General features: G+C 54.8%; 1 protein-coding gene across 2 annotated transcripts in view; it reads right to left on the reverse strand.

Annotated features, from left to right (window-relative positions):
- The window catches only part of VSTM2L (V-set and transmembrane domain containing 2 like), a 61,470-nt gene that overhangs the window by 20,020 nt on the left and 16,317 nt on the right, over positions 1-25,133 (reverse strand). The window contains exons 1-2 of one of the 2 annotated variants that reach the window (XM_077336103.1): positions 24,753-24,906; positions 112-281 (exon numbers count right to left, since the gene is read on the reverse strand). In XM_077336103.1, coding sequence (XP_077192218.1) covers positions 112-281; positions 24,753-24,777 — 195 coding nt within the window. In that variant the 5' untranslated portion in view covers positions 24,778-24,906. Of the gene's footprint in view, positions 1-111; positions 282-24,752; positions 24,907-25,133 lie in introns of those variants that run through there. The other variant, XM_077336102.1, reaches the window with a different exon arrangement.

Genomic DNA, 25,133 nt, shown 5'->3' on the forward strand with positions numbered 1-25,133 from the left:
AGAATCTCCCTGCAGCCTTCGATCCGCCCCCAGCATCAGTCCCTGGGCGGCCTCAGGCTTCCTGAAAGACGGGGAGACGATGGAGCACAAGGGGGGGGGGAGGGGCGGTACCTGGTTCGAAGCCCAGTTCTGCTTGTCTGTCCAGTCTCTGTGGGTCCGCACATACCACCACTGGATTTCCAGCGAGTAGGAAGGGGAGCCGCTGCCGCGGAAGGAACACGCCATCTCCACGTCCTCGCCCGCGCGGGCAGTCATGTCATGCGGCGTCTCCGTGAAGAAGGCTGCAAGGGAGACAGACCAAGAGTCGCGAGGGGAGCCGCGGGGCAGCTGCGAACCCCCGGGAAAGGCGTGGAAAGGGAGGCGGCCCTCGCCCGGGGCCCTTGGCAGCCAGCCCGGCAGAGGCCGCAGCGGTCTGGGTCGGCGCTTCTCAGCCCAATGGCCCAGGCGCCGCCCTGCCAAGCACTCTGCCGCTTGGAGACCGGTGGTCATTCCCGCAGCTCTCCCTGCAACCTGATCCAGGCTCCCGTCTCCTCCTCTCCCAAGTGCCGCAGTTACTGCTCAGTATTTCCCAGTCGCCTTCCTGAGGCTGGCAGGGGGAGTGCTTGGGCCCTTCTGCTCTGCTGACCCTGTGCCCAACAGCTGGGGCTCTGCTTCCCAACAGGACTGGCTCCATGGAGGCCGGCCCGAGACGACATCGTGCGGGGCGGTACAGAAGCCGAATGAACGGAAGAAATAAAGTGATGTCAGAAAACTTGGTGGGCAGATTTTGACAGGTGTCCAGGCTGAGTCAGGGGTCCAGAATCAGGAGAGAGACCCCCGCCCCGGTCCCAATCTTTAGCCAGGCCAACCTTGGAAGCCAGGCCAAAGGTTTGCCCCGGGTGGGATTAAATGGGGGGGGGGGGGGTGGAGCTCTTTTGAAAACATTTCTTGGACAATTAAAAAGCAGACCTGTCAACCCATTAAAGGCCCCTTAGTTAATTAGCTATCTTCTTTCAAATGATTAATCAATTAGCCAATTAAAATAAATACTACAGTAACTCAATGCAGGTGTTATCTTGAGAATATGCAATTAAGACGGCAATTGCTCTTGACTAAATAACAGAGACAAGCCATTTATTGTTGGGAAAATAATCTTGGACGTGCTGCTGCGACTGAGAGATGTGTGCAGATTGGGAGGCTGGAGGTGCTTCCGGCAGGCCCTGCGCTGCTCTGCGCTGCGCTGGCTGCGTTTGCGTCCCTCGGGCTGGAGGAAGACGCAGGCCTCGGCCGGGACGGGAAAGAGACAGTTGTGGCTGCAGGAAGAAGAGGGTGGAGGTTACTGGCTCCGGCTGAGCATTTCTGGGAAAGATTCAGACATTATAACCGAGAGCAAGCCAAACGACAGCCCTGCAAGGTAGGTAAAGGCATCTGAGAGGCTACATGACGGTTGCCAGCCTCCAGGTGGAGACTGGAGATCTCTCTTTGGGAACCCAAAGGGACAGAGCACCCCCCATGAAGGGGCAGGACCGGCCTTTGAGTCGGGGGACCTGAGCCAGGAGGGCAGCCTGTCTGGCCGGGGCGTCAAGAGCGATCCCTCCGTGCACAGCGGTTTCCCTCGCTCAGCTGTCTTTCCTCCTCCACGTCCCCCGGGGAAGGGGGGGGCAGTACGAGGGACCAGAAGCCGAATGTTAAGAAGGAGAGACCAGGATTAATCATAGATAATCTCCCATCTCCGTCCAGGACGCAAAATATGGCTCCCCTCCCATTCCTTCCACCTGGCTGTAACCTTTCAGGCAAGGGAAAACCTAATGAAGATGAATCACCGGAGCTCCTGGCCAGGAATTCCTCACCCCACAGCCTGGATGGGGAGGGGGGATTCCTGAAGGCCCCCACCTTGTGCTGAACCCAAGACAGAAGGCTCCAGTGAAGGGCTGCCAACATCCAGGGGGCACCTGGAGATATCCCGAAACGACAATGGATCTGCAGACCATAATAGACGGCTGCTTGGGAAAGGAGACTCTAAGGAATTACACCCCACGGAGGACCCTCCCATCCCCCAACCCAACCCTCCCCCAGGCCTCAACCCCAAACTCTCCAGGCATGTCCCGACCCAGAGATGGCAACCCAACATTTCTGTGCCTCTGCAACCAAGGCCAGTAATCAGAGCGCAGGGCCACCAACAGCAGCCGCCCTGCCCTCCAGGGCCAGAGCCAGCATCCCAGGGTAGGGCAGCTGCTAGGGACCCCTCATGACGGGCTCTGCCCTCTCCTTCCCGGCAGGCCTGAAGCTCCTGATCACCTGTGCTCCCAGCGGACCAGTGTCATGGAGGGGGGGGCACAGGGGGGCATTGCTGGTATTTAGGAAGACAGGCACTAGTTGGCACTGTTAACCTCAGATGAGCCAGTTCCTCTGGAGAGCCCACAACAGGCTGTGGTGACTGAGGGCTTCATGAGAACCTCAGAAGAGCTCTGCTGGGTCAGGCCAGGGAGGGTCCCTCCAGTCCAGCCTCCCGTCTCACCCAGGGGCCAGCCAGGTCCTCCGCAGGGCCAGCCACAGGGCAGAGAGGCCGAGGCCTTCCCCTGAGAAGACCCTCAGAAGAGCCCTGCTGGGTCAGACCAGGGAGGGTCCCTCCAGTCCAGCCTCCCGTCTCACCCAGGGGCCAGCCAGGTCCTCCGCAGGGCCAGCCACAGGGCAGAGGGGCCGAGGCCTTCCCCTGAGAAGACCCTCAGCCCTGCTGGGTCAGGCCAGGGAGGGTCCCTCCAGTCCAGCCTCCCGTCTCACCCAGGGGCCAGCCAGTTCCTCTGCAGGGCCAGCCACAGGGCAGAGAGGCCGAGGCCTTCCCCTGAGAAGACCCTCAGAAGAGCCCTGCTGGGTCAGGCCAGGGAGGGTCCCTCCAGTCCAGCCTCCCGTCTCACCCAGGGGCCAGCCAGTTCCTCTGCAGGGCCAGCCACAGGGCAGAGAGGCCGAGGCCTTCCCCTGAGAAGACCCTCAGATGAGCCCTGCTGGGTCAGGCCAGGGAGGGTCCCTCCAGTCCAGCCTCCCGTCTCACCCAGGGGCCAGCCAGTTCCTCTGCAGGGCCAGCCACAGGGCAGAGAGACTGAGGCCTTCCCCTGAGAAGACCCTCAGAAGAGCCCTGCTGGGTCAGGCCAGGGAGGGTCCCTCCAGTCCAGCCTCCCGTCTCACCCAGGGGCCAGCCAGTTCCTCTGCAGGGCCAGCCACAGGGCAGAGAGGCCGAGGCCTTCCCCTGAGAAGACCCTCAGAAGAGCCCTGCTGGGTCAAGCCAGGGAGGGTCCCTCCAGTCCAGCCTCCCGTCTCACCCAGGGGCCAGCCAGTTCCTCTGCAGGGCCAGCCACAGGGCAGAGAGGCCGAGGCCTTCCCCTGAGAAGACCCTCAGAAGAGCCCTGCTGGGTCAGGCCAGGGAGAGTCCCTCCAGTCCAGCCTCCCGTCTCACCCAGGGGCCAGCCAGTTCCTCTGCAGGGCCAGCCACAGGGCAGAGAGGCCGAGGCCTTCCCCTGAGAAGACCCTCAGAAGAGCCCTGCTGGGTCAGGCCAGGGAGGGGCCCTCCAGTCCAGCCTCCCGTCTCACCCAGGGGCCAGCCACAGGGCAGAGAGGCCGAGGCCTTCCCCTGAGAAGACCCTCAGAAGAGCCCTGCTGGGTCAGGCCAGGGAGGGTCCCTCCAGTCCAGCCTCCCGTCTCACCCAGGGGCCAGCCAGTTCCTCTGCAGGGCCACCTCCTTAGGCAGCCCATTCCCCTGCTGAACTAGACTCCTAGACTCCTAGAGTGGGACGGGGCCATGCAGGCCATCTAGTCCACCCCCTGCTCAGTGCAGGGTCAGCCTCAAGCATCCAGGAGAAGGATCTATCCAGCTGCTGCTGCAGTTCCTCCACGGTCATCTAGTCTATCCCCCCTGCACAAGGGAGGAACTCACAACTACCTGCCCACCCACAGTGGCCCCAATTTCATGCCCAAGTGATCCCTCCACCAAAAATCTCCAGAATCCAGCCTGGCCTGAAGGGAATTCACCCTCCATCCCACCATGGTGACCAGCAATTCCTTGGGTCTGCAAGGAAGGGCCACAAGAGACACTGGCACATCCCATCCTGCCCATCCACTCACCATCTGCCTAAGTTCCCAGACTCAGCCTCTCCGTCAGATGGCTCTCCAGCCTCTGCTTAGAAACTTCCAAGGAAGGAGAACCCCCCACCTCCCAAGGAAGCCTGTTCCACTGAGAAACCGCTCTCCTTGCGCAAATCCTGCTCACTCCCCCATATGACTTGCAATCTCTTGGCTTTGAGGGTGTAAGTTGCTCACTGCAGCTCTTCCTTGTCCGTTCCGGCCGCCTTGTGGACTTTGAGGGGTCCTGGAGGACCCCCCTCCCACCCCCCACGCACTGGTCCCGCCTTCAGGAAACCAGCCAGGGGAGTCTCTGCGTTGGCCGATCTGCTCTGGAGTCAGGCGAGGAAACCGGCAGCCTCTCCCAGGCTCCTGATTTGGTCTGAAAAAGTGACGTTATCGGGCCGGGCTGGGAAGTTAATACCATTAATGTCTCTCTATGTCCCTCTGGAGGCCTGGAAATCCCATAGACTTATCACTTCCCTTTAATCCGTCTTAGTAGGGGAGCACAGGAGAAAGCGGTGCATGGGGGGGGGGCTTAATGCGCCCCCCTCCTGGCTTGGCAAGTGACTCTCTTATCTCGTGCCAGAGGACAAATGGGAAACCTCCCCAGGGTTGTGGGGAGGGCCGAGGGCTGTTGGGCAAAGCGGGCAGGGAATTCTGCCATCTTCCAATCTAGCTGCTTCCCTCAGGCCTTCTTGCCCCTTTCTTCCACGGTACTAGAATCGGAGATCCTCCACTGGCACTGAAGGGGGGCAGGTGACAGTGGATGAGCGAGAGGGTGGTGAATGACCTGTATAGTGTGGGGGGTTGGACTAGATGACCCAGGAGGTCCCTTCCAACTCTAGGATTCTATAGTTCTATGATTCTTGTGTCCTCAGCCATTCAACGCGAAGGTTGTCTCTCTGAAACTGATGCACCAGCCATAATCCGGAAAGCCTCCTGTTGGCTCCTAGCTTGACTGCAGATGGAGCTCTGTGAAGATTTCTGCAAGGGACAAACTCTCCCTTCTCCCAAATCCAGAGGGGGGGGGGCTCCCTGTTTCTTGCCACCGAGGGCTAGCATGAGGTCAGATCCTGCAATGCCCAAATCAACACCCGACTTAGTTCTGTGGTTCCTCACGGAGTGTGGCGATCTGTGGCCCTTGAAGGGACCGGGATCCAACCACTGTCGCTTGGCACAAGGAGACCGTGAGAAGGAATTTTAGGAAGGCCACACCTGTGGAGACCTTGTGAACCAACCCAGGGAGTGTAAATTGCCAGGGGTTGGGGGGGGGGGAGGCTGTCCCAACATCCGATGAAATTCACCAGTGGTGAATTTGCCTCCTGCAAAAATTCCTTGGCTCTCCCCTTGGCCCTCCGCCCTTGAAGCTTGTTTCTCCAGTATTGGACTGCTCTGACCATGCAGAAGGAAAAGATCAGGCCCCTTAAGCCAGCCAGCCAGCCAGCCACACGCATGGAAGGGGGCAGGGGGGCTTTAAGGGAGGGAGGGAGGGAGAGAAGTTATTCAAGGAACGTGGCAGGTGAAAGAAGAGAGATCCCAGGCTTCAAGAGAGCTCTAGAGCAGCAGCACAGATGTGTGTGAGCGGGACACAGCTGTGGCGACAGGCAAGCATCCTGGGTCTACCCCATAACCACGGCTGGTTTGCGCTGGGCACATGGGCATGGAAAAGAGCAGCCAGGGCAGACCACTGGAGAGTCTCAGCACCCATTACGCTCGTGGCCTTTCACCCGCCTGCTGGTCTCCCTCGGAGTGCTCCCAGGACCCGTCTGCCTTGCATCCCCTGCCGTTTCCCACTCCTCACCTGCTCTCAGCAGCCCCAGCCCCATTTCTCATGCCACGTTCTGTGCAAAACTTCCTCCGGGGAAGAGGCTTTAATTATCGCATTTCAGGAGCGCACATTGTGCACCGTCGCCTTGAGGTCTCGAGCCCAGGTCTAAATTACTCAGAGCACAATTAAATCCGCTCCCAAAGATTAGAAATTCAGTGGAGGAACAGAGATGCGCCGCGATTGAACCAAACATCTTTCTCCTGTCAGGCGCTAATTGGGAAGCCTCGATATTCATTAACCTCCGGGCCTGGCCTGGCCAATGCACCACCCAAGCAAGACCAGGAGGTGTTGGGCGCATGTGGGGGACGCCCCCTGCCCCTCCGGGGGCCACTGGACGTGCTTCTCTGTGTTGAGCACTCTCTTGGCATTTGGAAAGATGGCGTTTCTTTGCGTTTCCTTCCATGCAAGGGACTGAACCATGAGGATTTTCATGGAAAGGTGGAGAGGGAGCCTCATCCCGTCAGATCTTGAAAGCTAAGCCCTGGGGAGGACTTGGATGGGAGACCACTGCGCATGCCAGCCCCGAGCATCTCTTGCCTTGAAAATCCTACAGCGTCACCCTAAGGCGGCAGGGCCCTGATGGTGCTTTCCCCTTTCCCTTCTTCTGCATTCTGGTTCCTCCTGAGTGCATTTCCATGCACAGGAACTCCCCATGGTTAGAGCGACATTTCCCTCCGGGTTGAGTTTGCAGCATGCAGATTTTCCACCTGCATGGGTCCTTGCCGTCCTCTTCACAGGTGTGAAACACACACCTGGCAGCAATCTCCTCTCACCTCCCATCCTGAGGAAGAGGGCATGCACTCAGAAGCCCCCGCCTTGAACAAAGCTTTTAGAGCATCTCTATAGCACCTGTTGTTATGTTGTTGTTATGTGCGAAGTCGTGTCCGACCCATCGCGACCCCATGGACAATGATCCTCCAGGCCTTCCTGTCCTCTACCGTTCCCTGGAGTCCATTTAAGTTTGCACCTACTGCTTCAGTTACTCCATCCAGCCACCTCATTCTCTGTCGTCCCCTTCTTCTTTTGCCCTCGATCGCTCCCAGCATTAGGCTCTTCACCAGGGAGTCCTTCCTTCTCATGAGGTGGCCAAAATATTTGAGTTTCATCTTCAGGATCTGGCCTTCTAAAGAGCAGTCAGGCCTGATCTCCTCTAGGACTGACCGGTTTGTTCGCCTTGCAGTCCAAGGGACTCGCAAGAGTCTTCTCCACCACCAGAGTTCAAAAGCCTCAATTCTTTGACGCTCGGCCTTCCTTATGGTCCAACTTTCGCAGCCATACATTGCAACTGGGAAGACCATAGCCTTGACTAAGCGTACTTTTGTTGGCAGGGTGATGTCTCTGCTTTTTAGGATGCTGTCTAGATTTGCCATAGCTTTCCTCCCCAGGAGCAAGCGTCTTTTAATTTCTTTGCTGCAGTCCCCATCTGCAGTGATCTTGGAGCCCAGGAAAATAAAATCTGTCACTATCTCCATTTCTTCCCCATCTATTTGCCAGGAATTGAGAGGGCCGGCTGCCATGATCTTTGTTTTCTTGATGTTGAGTTTCAAGCCAACTTTTGCACTCTCCTCCTTCACCCGCATCAACAGGCTCTTTAGTTCCTCTTCACTTTCTGCCATTAGAGTGGTATCATCTGCATATCTGAGGTTGTTGATATTTCTCCCTGCAATCTTGATCCCAATTTGTGAATCCTCTAATCCCGCATTTCTCATGATGTGCTCTGCATACAAGTTAAATAGGCAAGGTGACAGTATACAGCCTTGCCGAACTCCTTTCTCAATTTTGAACCAGTCAGTGATTCCATGTTCAGTTCTCACTGTTGCTTCTTGACCTGCATATAAATTTCTCAAGAGACAAATAAGATGCTCTGGTATTCCCATCTCTTTAAGAACTTGCCACAATTTGTTGTGCTCCACACAATCAAAGGCTTTAGCATAGTCAATGAAGCAGAAGTAGACGTTCTTCTGGTACTCCCTAGCTTTCTCCATGATCCAGCGTATGTTGGCAATTTGATCTCTAGTTCCTCTGCCTCTTCGAAATCCTGCCTGTACTTCTGGAAGTTCTCGGTCCACATATTGCTGGAGCCTAGCTTGTAGGATTTTGAGCATAACTTTGCTAGCATGAGAAATTAGTGCAATGGTGCGGTAGTTTGAACATTCTTTGGCATTGCCCTTCTTTGGGATTGGAATGTAAACTGACCTTTTCCAGTCCTGTGGCCATTGTTGAGTTTTCCAAATTTGCTGGCATATTGAGTGTAGCACTTTTACTGCATCGTCCTTTAAGATTTTGAATAGTTCAACTGGAATGCTGTCCCCACCACTAGCTTTATTGTTGCTCAGCCTTCCTAAGGCCCATTTGACTTCACATTCCAGGATGTCTGGCTCCAGGTCAGTAACTACCCCACTGTGGTCATCAGGGATGTTAAGCTCGCTCTTGTATAGTTGTTCTATATAATTTTGCCACCTTTGTTTAATCTCTTCTGCTTCTGTGAGGTCCCTACCATTTTGGTCCCTTATCATACCCAACTTTGCATGAAACGTTCTCTTCATATCTCCAATTTTCTTGAAAAGATCTCTGGTCCTCCCCATTCTATTGTTTTCTTCTATTTGTTTGCACTGTTCATTTAAGAAGGCATTCTTATCTCTTCTAGCTTTTCTCTGGAATTCTGCATTCAGTTGGGTGTATCTTTCTCTTTCTCCCTTGCCTTTCACTTCCCTTCTCTCCTTAGCTATTTGTAAAGCTTCCTCAGACAGCCATTTTGATTTCTTGCATTTCTTTTTCTTTGGGATGGTTTTAGTTGCTACCTCTTGGACAATGTTGCGAACCTCCGTCCATAGTTCTTCAGGCACTCTGTCTATCAGATCTAATTCCTTAAATCTATTTGTCACCTCTACTGTGTATTCGTCGGGGATATGATTTAGTTCATACCTGAGTGGCCTAGTGCTTTTCTCTGCTTTCTTCAATTTAAGCCTAAATTTTGCAACAAGAAGCTCATGATCTGAACCACAATCAGCTCCTGGTCTTTTTTTTATTGACTGGATAGAACTTTTCCATCTTTGGCTGCAGAGCACATAGTCAATCTGATTTCTGTGTTGACCGTCTGGTGATGTCCATGTGTAAAGTCGTCTCTTGGGTTGTTGGAAAAGAGTGTTTGCTATGACCATTGTATTCTCTTGACAAAATTCTACCAGCCTGTGCCCTGCTTCATTTTGTACTCCAAGGCCAAACTTGCCTGTTATCCCGGTTATCTTTTGGCTTCCTACTTTAGCATTCCAATCCCCCATGATGATAAGCACATCATTTTTTGGCGTTGCTACTAGAAGGTGTTGTAGGGCTTCATAGAACTGATCAACTTCATCCTCTTCAGCAGCAGTGGTTGGGGCATAGACCTGGATCACTGTGATGTTGAATGGTTTGCCTTGGATTCGAACTGAGATCATTCTGTCATTTTGGGGATTGTATCCCAAGACTGCTTTTCCTACTCTCTTATTGATTATGAAGGCTACTCCATTTCTTCTGCGAGATTCTTGTCCACAGTAGTATACCTGATGGTCATCTGAATTAAATTCACCCATTCCTGTCCATTTTAGTTCACTGATTCCTAAAATGTCGATGTTCAGTCTTCTCATTTCTTGTTTAACCACATCCAGCTTGCCTTGATTCATGGATCTGACGTTCCAGGTTCCTATGGAATAAAAATCTTTACAGCATCGGACTGTCTTTTCGCCACCAGTTACTTCCACAACTGAGCGTCCTTTCGGCTTTGGCCCAGTCGCTTCATTCATTCTGGCGCTACTCGTACTAGCCGTCTGCTCATCCCCAGTAGCATATTGGACACCTTCTGACCTGAGGGGCTCATCTTCCAGCGTCATATCGTTATGCCTATTGGAACTGTCCATTGGGTTTTCATGGCAAAGATACTGGAGTGGTTTGCCATTTCCTTCTCCAGTGGATCACCTTTTGTCAGAGCTCTCAGCTATGACCTGTCCATCTTGGGTGGCCCTGCATGGCATAGCTCATAGCTTCACTGAACTACGCAAGCCCCCTTGCCACAACAAGGCAGCGATCCTTGAAGGGGGATATAGCACCTATAGCACCTATAGCACCTATAGCACTTTAAAGCCCAACCAAGATTTGAATAAATCTTTGTCAGTCTTAAAGTTGCTATTGGACTCTATTTTTGTTGTTCTCCCATCACAGCCAATGGATGAGCCCAGGCAGGGCAGGTGTGTCAGTTCACACACACACACACACACACACACACACACACACACACACATGCGCACAGGTGTTCCTGCCTTCTGACCACTAAGAGCTTCCACTCAGCAGGGTGTCATGCCCTGGAGTCCCCCTCCCCCCAGGAGCCAGTGGAGATCTGGCGGGAGGGAGACGAGGAGACTGGTCGCCCCTCCCCTCCCCTCCTCCCTCCCCTCCTCCCTCCCCTGCCAGTCACCATCTCCTAGTGGCTTTCCTGCTGGTGGGAACAGGTGATGGTCTGTCCTGTCTCTCGGCTCTTCCTGGCCTGCCAGTCACGGCTGCTTAGCATTTCCCTCCTGCCCAGACGCTGCCAGGCCTGGCTCCCATCAGAAAGCCTGGGGGGGGGGAGGCCGGCCGGGTTTTGCGGGAGGGGGGTCCCCACTAGAGGACTGGGACCAGCTCGCCATCTGTCTTCCCCCTTTCTCTTCTGTCAACACACAGATGCCATTTCAGAGCCGGCTGCATTTCAGCAGGCTCATGACAGCCCTTTCCGTTCCCCTCCCTTTAGCAATTTGTCTGATGGGATATGTCATTCTGGTCAAGGCAAAATCTGTGGATGGTTGTGATCCGCTCTCCCGGCTGCTGCAGTTTGCTCCGGTTTTTGTCTTGATTTGCCGTCTCCCGTTGGCTGTGCTTCTGCCGATGCTCCAGGTGTGCAGTGGAAAAAGCAGCCGTGCCCCCAGTGTAGCCTCCCTGTTAGCCCCTCGCCTGCCTCAGCCCCCACTCCCAGCTGGGTCCTCTCCCTTCCTCTCCCCACAACAGACACCCTGTGAGGTAGGCGGGGCTGAGTGAGCTCTATAAGAGCTGCTCTGCAAGAACAGTCCTAAGGGAACTGGGACTGGCCCTGGGTCACCCAGCTGGCTGCGTGTGGAGGAGGAGGAGGAGGAGTGGGGACTCGAACCCGGCTCTTCAGACTAGAGGCTGCTGCTCTTCACCACACCCTGCCGGCTCGTTGCTTTCCTGCAAATCAGTTCCTTCCAGGCAGCATCATTTGTTGCTCCTGCTGAGCCCGAGAGAGATGATTGATCCGGGGAGCCAGAGGCGCCCGGCTTGGTCAGGGCCCTGGACTAATTGCCGCCTTTCACATTTCATTGGGCGCTCAGGATCCTGACGGTCTTGGGGAAAATGAGTCTGCCAGGCTCGGCTTAATTATCAGCCCGGTGCAGTCGCTGTTTTGGGGGAGGGAACGAGCCTTGGTGTGCAGGAGGAAGCCGTCTCCTCCGGATTCTGCGCTAATTAAGGTTGCAACACAAAGCCCCTAAACCTTCAGCCTGATTTATGGGGAGGAAGCCGGATCGTGCCTCTCCTGCAGCTGCCCTGATTTCTTCTGAGATTCTGTAATGGCGTGCAGGATCTGGGCGGAAAGGAACGGGCGACAGAACCCTGATCCCCCCCCCCCCAGCGCACGTTCCTAGCAAGCCTTTCCACAGGAGCAAGGTGAATCCCTCCTGCCGGTTAGAATGCAGAGTGGCTGTTCCGTATTCCGGTTTCCAGAACCTTGGCCAGCCCTCGCACAGAAGCCGCAAACCGTTACTGATGGCTTTGCATTCCTCCGAGCAGGTATGCGTCTTCCGCAGCTGCGAGGCGGCCCCTATTTGTGTCGAATGTGCCGGTCAGCCAGAATTACGGGGTTTGAATGAGACCATCAGATTGGAGCTAATTGCCCGGCCTGATCGACCAGCAGTGAACCAATTGGACACCTGCCAAACAGGTTTGCGTCGGAGTTTTTCAAAACGGTTCGTAAGCAAAACGTGGCTGATCTGAGCAGGTTGGCAGCCATTAACTAAGGACTTAGGCGAACACGAGAGGACAGGGATTTTTTTACAAACCCACCGCACTGTTATGTGTTACTGATTTAACTCTCTATGGTGCCATCCACATAGTAAGATATCCTTTCTCTCCTGCCGTAATTCAGGACTCATTTTATTTAAAAAATCAGCAATTGCTACAGCATTTTACTGATGTATTGCCAGGATCACTGAAGTCCCAGGTTTCCTTTTAAAAAGAAGAGACTTACAGTCCTTTCAATTGTGAAGTTACAAGGGAAAAGGTGAGGCATGCATACCCACAGTAAAAGGCAGCTGTGTTGTATTGCACTGTGAAGAAGGAATACAGAGAAGCAGACAAGTTCTTTGCCCCCTATGTAAGTCCAAAAGTAAGACCCAAAAAGCCAATCAAGTAAGACCCAAAAAAGCCAGCATGGTGTCATGGTTAAGCATGGAGTCCTCTGATCTGCAGAGCCAAGTTTGATTCCCTGCTCCTCCACATGCAGTCAGCTAGATTACCTTGGGCCAGTCACAGTCCTGTTAGAGCTGTTCTCACAGAGCACACAGGGTGCCTGTTGTGAGGAGAAGAAAGGGAAGGTGATAGTAAACCGCTTTGAGATTCCTGGTGGAGAAAAGCAGCATATAAAAAACAACTTTTCTTCTTCTTCAGTAATCTCAGGGCTCTCTCAGCCCCACCTACTTCACAGGGAGTCTGTTGTGGGGAGAGGAAAGGAAGGCAATTGGAAGCCACTTCCCTTCTTCATTGACTAGACAGTCAAACACCTGGGCAACCTTATGAGTCACACCTTGTTCTTTACAGGCAGATTGTATTTGCTGTCCCTCTTTTGGATTTCACCATGCCGTAGCTATTGATCTTTCTCTGATTCAAATATTATAACCCCTATCGCTCCATCTCAACTCTTTACTTCCTTTTTGTATGTTTTTGTTAGTTTAAATTGTGTGAAAATGTGTTGGGGCTTTGAATACATTTTCCACAAAAGACCTTTTTATTTCATTTCAAAACCGCCCTCTGCCTGAGTTTTCTGACAGGGGTAGTCCCACCGCCCACATGGGTGGAGATCTCTCACTCGGATGTCCCCTAGTGTCATTAATTCCCCTATTCACGATCCAGGAGACATCTGGCTTTGGTAACAGGTGTTCAAAATTCCCTATTCTGCAGTGGGGGGGGGGGGAAATGCATTCATCATTAAAAAGTGAATGTAAAAAAATTGCTGTGAAAGGAAGATTAGGTTGCAGTTTCCCGGAAGGTTTTTAAATTTATGGTTAGAATAAATCTTTGTTCCCTTGAGCAGAGTTCTGCTGACGCCTTCAGTTTTGGTGCCCACGTAGACCCCCGTGTCCGTGGGCTTGCAGGTAAGCTCCCTCTTTGCAAACATAGCGGCTCCCTGCAGCGAGAAACCAAGGAAGTCTGCCGCCCCACCACCCCCGCTCTGCTCTCCTGTTTGCATATCACATTAGCAAGCTCCCGGCATATCAACACTCTTGGAATAAAGACTGATAGGAGAAACCTGCTCTGATTGACGGAGAGGCATGGAGATGCTCTGGAGGATAGGTGTGTGATGGAGAGGCAGCCTGATGGCCCCATCATGATAAACAGAGAGACAGAGACAGGCAGCTGGGGAGAGGGGGGCTCTGCAACACACCCAGAGAAAACCACAACTGGGGCATGCTGGAATTGGAGGGAAAGAACCCAAAGGTAAAGCTGCCCCAAACATGGCTCTGCCTGCTTAGCCACGCGAATGAAAGCCAGTGCTGCGCAGGAAGAAGAGGGGCCACGGTTACAATCACAGAATCATAGAATTGGAAGGGACCTCCTGAGTCATCTAGTCCACCCCTGCACTATGCAGGACACTCACAACCCAGGGGCCTCTAATCTGGCAAGCCAGGTTTGATTCCCTGCTCCTCCACATGCAGCCAGCTGGCTGACCTTGGGCTCAACACAGCCCTGATAGTGCTGTTCTGACCGAGCAGGAATCTCAGGGCTCTCTCAGCCTCACCTCCCTCACAAGGTGTCTGTTGTGGGGAAAGGAAGGGAAGGCGATTGGAAGCCGCTTTGAGACTCCCTCAGGCAGTGAAAAGCAGGGTATAAACGCCAGCTCTTCTTCTTCCTGTCTGTACTGTAGGCATGCAAACGTTCTTAGCGGGAGTCCCCAACATATCTGAGTTTCTGTGCACCTTTGGAATTGTGGCCCAGGGTGGTCGGCACAAGCACAAAATGCCCGCCAAGGGAGGCAGAGGGGACACGAGGAGTAATTTAAAAAAAGTACATGGGGTAATGCAAATGATAGAAGGGGAAAAACTACCGCTGTGCACACAGCTCCTGCCCATGCAATGTTCTCATCTGCACTGCCAATCAACCCTCTAGTGGCCAATCAGAAGCCCCGCTGGGACCCGTCACAGTTTCTGGTAGCCAGCAAAGCTCAGCCGACTTGTGTCCTTCATTCCCTGCAGTGGAAGCGGCTCTCTTGAGTAGCCGCTGCCCAGCCAGGATTTGGGGCGGGAGGGGAAGGAAGACTTTTTCTCTTGCAGAAGTGGCCGGCAGGCATCGGGGTGGGGGGCATGGGTGCGGAGCCCCCCCCCTCCTGGACCTCCCTGCGGCCTGGGGCCGTTTGGGCGGTGTTTCTTCGGTGTTGCTGGTGGCCCTTTCAAAACTTCCTTCTCCCCGTGGGCAGCGGATCCTGCGAACTTTCCCTGCCGGTTGCCGGAATGGAATCCCTGGTTGCTAAGGGCAACTGCATTTGCGGATCCCTTATTGGGTGTTCTTTGAGGGGGCTGAGGACAGGGGAAGGGAGTTTTTCACAACACACAGGAAATATATTTCTGACCAGCGGACGACCGGAAGGCCAGGCAGAGAGGGAGGCTGCCTGCCAGGGCTGGAGTCGATTCGGGGAGAACTTGCCAGGGGGAAAGCCCCCTCCCCTCCCCTCCCCTCCAGACACAGCAGCTCCAAGGGCAGCTCCAAGACAGTTTGGAAGAGAGGCCAAATATCTCACTATGCGGGGGGGGGGGGGTATCGCTTTCCTTTCTTGAGAAAGCACATCCCTGACCTGGAGACCTCCCCCTCGGGTTACTCAAGAAAGCAACAAAGAGTATTTATTTGATTGATTTGCTTCATTTATGCCCCTCCTTTGTCCCCAGGGGGGTTCTTTCTCCTCCCCTCCATTTTATCCTCACAACAGCCCTGTGAGGTAGGTAAGGCTGAGAAGGAGCGATGGGCCCGAGGGCATTCAGCAAGCCTCCATGGTGCAGTGGGGATGTTAACTCAACCTGGCTGGCCCGCAAGGGCGGCCCAACTGGGGCTCTCCAGAGGCCCAAGGACTACAATTCCCATGAGCCCCTGCCAGCTGGGTGTGGTAGTCCTTGGGAATTGTAGTCCTCGGACCTCTGGAGAGCCCTGGAGAGCCCCTTGGGGGGGATCGAGCCAGGGACATGGGTTGTCCCGCTCACTCTGAGGCAGCCACCTTCTGAGCCCCAGAGCCAGGAGGCGGCCTCAGGGACGTGCCCCTCGTTTGGAAATGAGCTGTCATTCTGGGGGACCCCCAGGTCCCACCTGGAGGTTGGCATCCCTCTGGGAACCAAGCCTAGCTCTGCATCACTGCATGGGAATCCAGGAGATCCCACCCAGCGCAGTGAGATCCTTTCATGCACCTCAGTTGCGTCACTGCAGGCCTGCTTCTTGCGCAGGGCCCTGGAAGTGGGGCAGGGGTGCCTTCTGGGGAGACGTCATCGGTCTGCAGCTCGACCCACAGAGAGCGTCTCAGGGTGAGGCCACGATGTCCACAAAACGCTTCGACCAAAAACTACAGCTGAGGAAGGCGCCCCCCCCTTGCAGGTGAGCTGGCTTGTTGGCATCTTGACTGATTTGCAAGCAGGGAGGCGTCAGGCCAGGAGGCAAAGGGGGTCTTCCCATCCCCCCCCCCCGCTTGTCCCTGGGCCTTGCGTTCCCTCGGCTGGGCCAGCTTGTCTCGTCTTTGATCTCCCGAGGCCCAAATTGTTGCATTTGCAGGAGAAAAGTGTGCAGCATCTTTAAATATTAATTTGCTGCGTAACCTTTATTCAATATTTGAATAAGCACAGGGAAAACGCTCAATAACCGAGCTGGCCCCGGCAAGGGAGAAATTGGCCACTTTGCCTCCGGGGAATTGATTTCCGGTAGCACAGAAAAGGGCAATTTGAATCCCTCGCCCCGCGAAGGGCACCTGGTCGGCCTGCGACAACATTCCGGAGGCACTCCGCCTTCTCCGCCGGTCTGCGGGATTTAGGTGACAAGAGGGGCTGTTCGGACCTTGCCCCGGTCGTTTCCGGCCAAATCCTGCGCCCTCAACCTGAGCGGTCAGTCTGGAGCATGCAGGCCTGGGGCTGAAAGGGTCAGCACTCCCCCCACCCAAGACTGAGGGGCAGATCTCTTGTGCTAAGGGCCCTTCTGGACATGAAGGTGATCCAGGGATGGGAGATGAAGACGGGGGAGCCGTGTTAGGCTGCCCTGAGCAGGAGGAAAGAGCCAGAGACCAGGAGCCCCTTCAGGACTGACTACGTTTGGGGCAGGGGAGGAGCTCTAGGGAGTCCCTGCTCCCTTCTGCAGAGAGCCCGGGGAGTCTGTCTGCAGCGTCAGAGAAGAGCAGGAGTCTACAAGGACCTAGAAGATTTGGGGCAGGGGAGGAGCTTTCCGGAGTCCCCGCTCACTGCTTTGCAGGAAGACCGAGATGGGGGGCTGGGGGAATCTGTCTGCAGCAGGAGGAAAGAGCCAGAGCCCAGGAGCCCCTCCGACTTGCAGAAGCTGGGGCAGGGGAGTCCCGGCTACTTCTCCAGATGGGTGAGACCATGCAGCCCCGGGGAAGGGCCAAGATACTGAGAAGGGGGCTCCCCAGCCGTGCAGAGGAGATGGCAGGCCCCCACCGAGCATCTTTCCCTCCAAAGGCAATGGGTGGATCAAAGAGTCAAGCTGGAAGGATTCCCCAGTGAAGTCCAGGAGCCCCTTAGAGACCCTTGACAGTCCTGGAGGCTGTGTTTTCCAGCCTCAAGGATGCATCTGAGGAAGGGAGCGCTGACTTTTGAAAGCTCCCACCACGGGGCTTGAGTGTGGCTGCTGTCCAGCAGACGGGCCTGGCTGCCCTCGGGGCCCTCCTCAGAAGGAGAAGACCCTCGTTCCCATCCGGGGGCTGCCTGAAGGCTCCACCGAGGGGGCAGCAAATGTCCAATGAAAGGGTTCTTTGCAGACCAAGCGCCCACCTGCCACACCTTCTCTTTAAGGAGAAGAGTGTTTGGAATCCATTATAATGCATAGTTTTCTTTTATTTGCATTTTAAGCCTCCTTATTTGCTGTAGGCCAAGCACTGAAAGAGGGACATCTAGCTCAGGGTGGATGCATGAGTTTGCTTCCTTTCCCTGTCAGCTTTCCCATCTGCATAAACTACAAGGTGGGCAGGGGGCCCCTCCCCCTCCCTGTCTCACACAGTGACCATCTAGTCCCTCTGGAGCAGGGGCTCTTGGGAATTGTAGTCCATGGACATCTGGAGGGCCGCAGTTTGACTACCCCTGCTCTGGAGGGTCAGCCACAAGGCAAAGAAGCCGAGGCCTTCCCCGTTGTTGCTTCCTGGATCTGAGATTTAGTGCCTCTGAACGTGGTGGCTCTCCTCTGTCCTCATAGCAAGAAGTCATGAATTTGTCTCATCCCCTTTTTAAGCCACGTGGCCATCACTCCCAACTTTGGCAGCAAATTCCACATCTGAATCTGTGCCACGAAGTCAGCAAAGGCCACTTCCCGGCATTTCACCCGTCAGCCAGCCAGCTGCAGCCCCAGGCGCTGGCCTTGAAAACAGGCAGGGAAGAAAGGGCCCATTTTGCAAACCTTCCCTGCAAACAAGTGCGCTCCACAAAGCAAAAACACCCCTGCAGGTCCTCCGCCTACAATTTGCTTTTCATGAAGGCCTTCAAAACGGGATTGGTAAATGTTCTGCAGGAAGCTCTGCCAGTGTGGAGTTTATACCCAGTTGAGCCTGATGCCCAGACTGGCTTAAGCATCAACCGAACCCCATTCTGGCCAGAGACCAGTAAAGGCCACAGAGGTCATAAGGCCAGATGCCCAGGACCATGCGCAATGGGAATAGTGAGGCTAAGAAACAGCATTGCACACGCCCCGAAATGATTTGAACAGGATTGTGGCATGCAGGTAAGGTGTGATGTTGCATCAAGGAGGCGGGCAGGAATGTTGAGCTGCAACTCTGTCCCGCTCAGAGGAGAGAAGCCCTGAGGTAGGGACTGCATAGCGCTAATAGGGGATAAAAGACGGACAGGCCGGCCCTGCCCTTCAAGTCGGTGGTTCTCCCAATAGGGAAACGGACTCCTTTTATTAGGAAATAAAATTACCTTTCTTCTTTCACCCATTTGGACTCGAGTCTCTTGTCTGATGCGTTCCGGACTTAAAGAGAGGCTTAGAGAGTCATAAAGAGGATTAGGCCTCTGAGCCAGGACTTTTCCCAACAGATCTGCTCCAGGAAATGGCTGTAATCCAACAGGTGAAGACCCGTCAGCCGTAATACAAGCAAATGAAATGATTTTCAAGCTGGCAATGGCAAATATCAGTTTATTCCACTATAAACAACTCCTCAAACTTCCAAAATATCGAAACGAACTCCTAGGTATTTTTTTCATTTTCAGTATCTTTGTCAGTGATGTAAGATACTCTTCAGCTTTTAATAATAAGTCCTCTTTAAACAAATTCTTATCACATATCAGAAGGATATAACCTTAATCCTATGGTAATATGTCTGTGGTTCAATCTTCAAATGTTTCTATGGTATCCACTAGATACAAATATTAGCATCACCAAGTGTAAAGACACAGCCTACTAATGGAACAGAATTAATTTTTGCTCTATATTCCCACTGTCATGATGGGAGTTCATAGTCTGCGGAAGAGGGCTTGCACTCGAAAGCTCACAAATAAATCTTTGTTGGTCTTAAAGGTGCCTGACTGGACTCTGATTTTATTGTGCTGATTCAGACCAACACGGCGACCCCCTTGAATCTAATTTTCAGAAATGGCAAACCTATCCCTTTTCCTGTCCGTCCCTCCGCCCGTCTGTCCACCCATCCGCCCTCCCGTCTGCCTACCGATGTAGCTCATTTATTTAAAGAATATATCCCAGCTCTCCCAGTGTCGTGGCGTTTCCCATAATATTTATGATGCTGAGGCTGCTGGGGATTGTGAGCAGGCGGTTGGCTGATGGGGCAAGAACTGCTGTGTTTGTCAGCCTTTCTGATCTGGACAGGTGCAGCCGGGCAGACAGGCGCCCAGAGCCAGGGGAGACCTGTGTGTGTGTGTTTGCACCCTGGGTGCTGGGTGGGAGGCGGATCAAGTGCCAGCTGGGAGCGGCTGGGGGCAAACAGGGGCTCAGACTTTCTGGATCTGCTGCCCTGCAGGGAGGGCCCTTTGCTTCCTCCGCCTGGCCTCTGCTTCCCCCCACCCCCCGGCCCTGGCGGAAGTGCTGCCACCGTCAGAGAATCACAGAGTTGGAAGGGACCTCCTGGTGCCCCCTTCTCCAAAGAGAGCCGCCCTGGCAAGAGCTGACCCTGCGACTTCTCCGTGAAGGGAAGGGGGGAGACTTGTGTGGAAGGGACACAGATTCCCATGGGCCATCCTAGTGCAGAAGAATAAGGAAGGTTTAGGCAGGGGCTGCAGCTGAGGCCTGGGCAGAGCCTGGGCAGTTGAGAGAGATGCCCAGCCCAGCCCACCCTGCTGCAGCTGGAGAGAGCCTCCTTGCTTGATTCTCCTGGCCTTTCCTCCCCAGGCTGCCTCCGCTCACAGGGGGCAAGCCCTTCATCTCCTGCCCCCCTAGCCCCCCCCACCCTCCTCCAGGGCTATGGTGCTGCTCCCTCCCTTCGGCGCGCAGAAAGGCTCCACATGGCCTCAGCCGGCGCTCTGCTTTATAGCTCTCTCCCGGTCATAAACTGAGAAAATCAGGAGGAATAAATCTTCCGGGAAACAAAAATCAGGGGAAATAAAACGAACTCAATGGGGAAACACAGATAAACGGAATTGGAAACGCCTGCTGGGACAGGCCGGGCTCTCGTAAAGCAAAGATATACCGGCTGCCACACAAGCTCCCTGCCGCAAAGCCCACATCCATTGCTGCCCCGGCACGGCCTGAACCCACCCAGCCCCAGGGCTGGATTCCCACAGCGCACTGCCACGTCCAGCCGCATGCAGGTGTGCCCCCGCCCAATGGCGTCTCCCCTCCAAACTCATCGGAGCAAAACCGACCCAAAGCAGTCGAGAAAATCAAACCTCAGTTCTGCTGACCCCGGCCCTAACATGGAGGTCGGCTTCCCCATTCCGAAAATCTGTGGCTCTCCAGGCCACCAAGAGAGGCTGCTTGGGAAGGTGGACACTGCTGAAGCCCCTCCTCTCTCCAAACCCCGCCCACTCCGGGCTCCACCCCCAACATCCCCAGGAATTTCTTCAACTCATAGCTGGCAATGGTGGCAGCAGAAGCCTTGGTTATCCTCATCTCTTACTGAAGGGTACACTGCCCCCATACATGGAGGCTCTATGTGGGTTGATAACTCCATAAATCGAAAACCCTCCTGAGTGCTCTCTGATAAAGGGATACACACTTTTCTTGGATGCTTTAGGATGCTTTGGGCTGATCCTGTGTTGATCAGGGGGTTGGACTAGATGGCCTGTGTGGCCCCTCCAACTCTATGATTCTATGATTCTAGGGAGCATCGACTCTTGGAAATGTATAACCCCCCCCCCCTCCCCAGCTCATGGGCTTGAATCTGGGTCTTTTGCAGCGTGGCCACCCCCTGAAACATGAGTGCATGTCGTGGTGGCAGCACATTCTCCCTGCCATGTTACGGCTTCCACCAAAGCCCTGAATCTGCCCCTAATGAAGTCCGTTGAATGACCTCGAATTCTAGTATTATGGGGGGGGGGACTCTCTCTCTCTCTCTCTCCCTCCCTCCCTCTCCCTCCCTCTCTCTGTCTCCCGCCCCCCTCCTCCTGCACCATTCGTAATTGTATAAACCTTTATCAGGGCAATAATGTTAAGCATTAAGTGGAATGATGCAATTCTTCACACTCCATTTTCTAAGTCCCTGCAAAGCATCCGGAAGCATCTGTACTGGGGAATGGAAAGGCGCTCCCTTTCGTCTCCCCCTTGCTGTGGGGCAGGCAGCCAGGGACCCTCCGGCACAAGAGCCGGGCCTAAGGAACAGCGCAGTCATGTGCAGGAGTACACCAGTCCGGCCTATGCCCAAGGACATTGGTGAAGGGCTTAGACTGGAATAACGTGGCACATGATTGCGCAGTAAGGTTGCAAAAATCTACCCAAGACTGTCAGAAGAAGAGGGCTGTGGAAATCTAGCGCTGGCAGACTTGGAGTTTCCCCTCCTCCCCCCCCCCCGCCCCCATCTGCGCCTGGAGCCTGGGATTCAGGTGACCTGTGCATCCCCTGAACTCTGCCAGAAATGGTCTATCAGTGGCTACCAGCCATGGGGGTTAAGGGGAACCTCCATGTTCAGGGGCAGTCAGCTTCTGCATCCCACGGCCAGGAGTCTCTCTGCCTTGTTGTTGGACTTCAAGAAGAACTGGTTGGCCCCTGTGTGAGACAGGAGGCTGGACTGGAGGGACCCTCCCTGGCCTGACCCAGCAGGGCTCTTCTGAGGGTCTTCTCAGGGGAAGGCCTCGGCCTCTCTGCCCTGTGGCTGGCCCTGCAGAGGAACTGGCTGGCCCCTGGGTGAGACGGGAGGCTGGACAGGATGGACCTTCTCTGATCTGACACAGCAGGGCTCTTCTGAGGGTCTTATGAAGGCCTCATCCTCTCTGCCCTGTGGCTGGCCCTGCAGAGGAACTGGCTGGCCCCTGTGTAATGGAGGATGCTGAATTAGAGCTCCCCACCTCCTTAGGCAGCCCATTCCACTGCTGAACTAGACTCCTAGAATCCTAGAGTGGGAAGGGGCCAGGAAGGCCCTCTAGTCCCACCCCCTGCTCAGTGCAGGATCAGCCTCCAGCATCCAGGAGAAGGATCTGTCCAGCCGCTGCTTGAAGACCGCCAGTGAGGGGGAGCTCCCCACCTCCTCAGGCAGCCCCTTCCCCTGCTGAACTAGACTCCTAGAATCCTAGAGTGGGAAGGGGCCATGCAGGCCATCTAGTCCCACCCCCTGCTCAGTGCAGGATCAGCCTCCAGCATCCAGGAGAAGGATCTGTCCAGCCGCTGCTAGAAGACAGCCAGTGAATGCTGCTGTTGACTCGAGTATTTGATTAATGGGTCATATTTTTGCCATTTTAAGTCTGTCATTTATTAGTGCCTTACTGCCTTTAATTGCTGTATTAATTCTTCTGCTTTTATACCCTGGATGTTTTTTGCCTTCCTCTGGGCACAGGACAGGTGGCTGTGAATGTCTTGCCTTGTGCAGCGGGTTGGACTTGATAACCCTTGTGAGTGTCCTCATGCTCTCTGTTGGATCCGGCCCCTCCAGTCCAACATGCTGTGTCACATTCCTCCATTGCCCTTCCACTCTTGCCCCCCAAGCGCCAAGAAGACAGAGCATTCTTGCCCCCGTCAGAGTGATCCCTCGAGGCCTGGGGGCTCATAGCCCCTCATGGACCTCTGTGCCGTCACGTACTCAACCCCCTCTTTTAGCAGCCTATGCTTGGATCTGCCCCCCCCCTTCCTGCCGCAGGGAATTCCGCCTGTTCCTTCCCCTTTATGTGAAGAAGGACTCCCTTTGGCCTGTTCTAAGCCTCCTCCTCACTCATTCCACGGAGTGCCCACTGGTCCTTGGAGAAAGGGACTCCTTCTTCCTCTGCCTTCTCTAGCCCAGGCCTAATTTCGTAAGCCTCTCTCATGTCGTTTCTCCAAGCTAAAAAGCCCAAGCCTCTTTCCCTTGTCTTCATAGGGAAGGTGCTCCACCCCCTCCATCACTGTAGCTGCCCTTTCCTCCACCTTCTCTCTATGGGGAGGGTGCCCAGTACTCCTCGGTTGCTCTGCCTGTTGGTGGGGCAGCTCCTGCGCCCTTCCTCGTCCCTTCCCGGGCAGGGAGGGCGCTGCAGTGGGCCTCGGCCGGGCTTTGTGGGGCTCAGAGCCGAGGAGGCTGCTCTAGGGAAAGCGTGGAGCTGGCGGGAGGGGGCCGGAGGAGAGGCAGGCAATTTTCCTAACTGAACGACTTTGCTTGCGGCTTGACCCATCTGGCTCCGGCAGGAAATGAATGGTGAAGGCCCAGTAATTGCCTCAACGGCTGGAAGCCAGGAGGGCCTTCTCCCTGGCCCCGTGGCCCCTCCAGAGCCAGAAGGCTCCTCTCTGGGAGCCCGGGGAGAAATGATTGTGGGGGCCTGGTGGCTGGAAGAAGCACCCCCTTAGCGGGAGCTCATTAGCAGCCTCCGTTGAAGCCAGGGGGCCTGGGGGGGGTACCCACCGTTAGCGGCAGGCAGGCAGGCACGCACGCTTCCCGGAGCCCCCGCTGCAGCCTCCCTCATTGTGGCTTCTGTGCGATGGCTGATGGCCCATGGGAGAGGTTCAGGGGTGCCACCTGCCAGCCATCACTGTCCCCCATCAGGTAGGCATCATCACAGGCCGTGGGGCTGCCCCGAGAGGCCAGTGGTCCTCTGCACACGCCCCCAGGGCCTCTCGGTTCCCTGCCTTCCTTCACCAGGGCTGTTTTGGCAAATCTGTGAGGCTGGAAAAGGAGAACGAGAGAAACGTGTCCCCCTCCACCTGTTCTGGCTGAATAAAAGTTTAAACTCCCTAGATGGGGCGGGGGGCTTTCATATGGGCTAGGGGTGCCAGCCTCCGGGATGTGCAGCTGAGTCAGCTCCCCTCGAGGAACGGGCTGCTTTACAGGCTGGCCCTCCCCTCGCCAAGCCTTCCTATCCCAAATCTGAGCCCCCAATATCCCTAGACATTTGACCACCCAAAACTGGGGTTTCTTGAAGCCTGAAGGGTGTCTCAGGGGGTTCTCGGTGGGGAAAAAAGCTGAGACAGGCTGCTCTGGAGGCAGGATACTGCTTTAGACAAACACCGGGACAGATCCCACCCAGGAATACAAAAGGGAACTAAACAGGATTGTAAAGGAAACACGCCTGCAGATTCAGGAAGAAATCCTTCCAGACGCACCGAAGGAACCTCAACTAGGACCCTTTTATCTCCTGCCCCAAACGCAAAAACCTGGCAAACCAGGGCCCCCATTGTCCCAGGCACAGGCGCCGTCACGGGCTGAGGGGGGGGGACCTGGATGCACGGACTCCATTCAAGGGCCCTGTGCCATCAGCACTTTTGGTTGTGTGAGCAACACCACAGCCTCCCAGGGAACACTGCTTGAGCCACCGTAGATCTGGGATCTCAGGACAACAACCTCTCCCCCAGAGACAGATTACAGGCCACGAGGAACACCAATGCTGACCTTGCCACCAAACTCTGCCATCTTGAGCTCACTTCAGACTTTGGGACCACTTGTTCCTTCAGATCAATGGGACAGCTGTGGGCACCCACCTGGCCCCACAGCAGGCTAACATCTGGATTATGGCAGCCTGGGAGCAGCGCTTCCTCAACGCCCATCCACTCAGGCCTCTCTTATGCCTACCGTACACTGATGGCATTTTCATCGTCTGGACACATGGTAAAGGAGCCCTGTACATGGCCCACCAGGCGTACAATGACATTCACCCGCCATCAACCTGACAATGAAACAATCTTTGCAAGAAGTACATTTTCTGGACACCGCTGCAAAAGTACTCTATAGACGCAGAGGCACCACCTTACACCTGAAACCTGCTGATGACAAACTTACCTACATGCCTCCAGCTACCTGTCATATCCCGCCTCCTGGTCTGCTCTGGAAAGGTGGCTTCACGGCATAAATCCTTGGCTGGCTCTTAGCCCATGCCCTCCCTGAAGATTCCCGGTTTCTCTTTCATCCTGCTGTTTATGGCTAGCTAGTCTGCATCTCCATTCCCCTGGGAGGAAGGGGAAGTCCTTATCTTTCAGTGTCCTTGGGTTGTAGGAATGCTGACTGAGCCAGCTGTGTGCAATCTGAGACTAGGTTTGTGCCTGCGGGACCAAAGGCCTCTTGGTGTGAACCCGTTTTCCCGCCTGAATCTCTGCCCCTCTATAAGGTTAGAGAGATCACATCTCTTTGTCTCAATCAACGTTTCTGTGCCTGAACCTGTGA

Source organism: Paroedura picta, chromosome 4, assembly GCF_049243985.1.
Source record: "Paroedura picta isolate Pp20150507F chromosome 4, Ppicta_v3.0, whole genome shotgun sequence".
In the NCBI taxonomy this organism is placed as follows: domain Eukaryota; kingdom Metazoa; phylum Chordata; class Lepidosauria; order Squamata; family Gekkonidae; genus Paroedura; species Paroedura picta.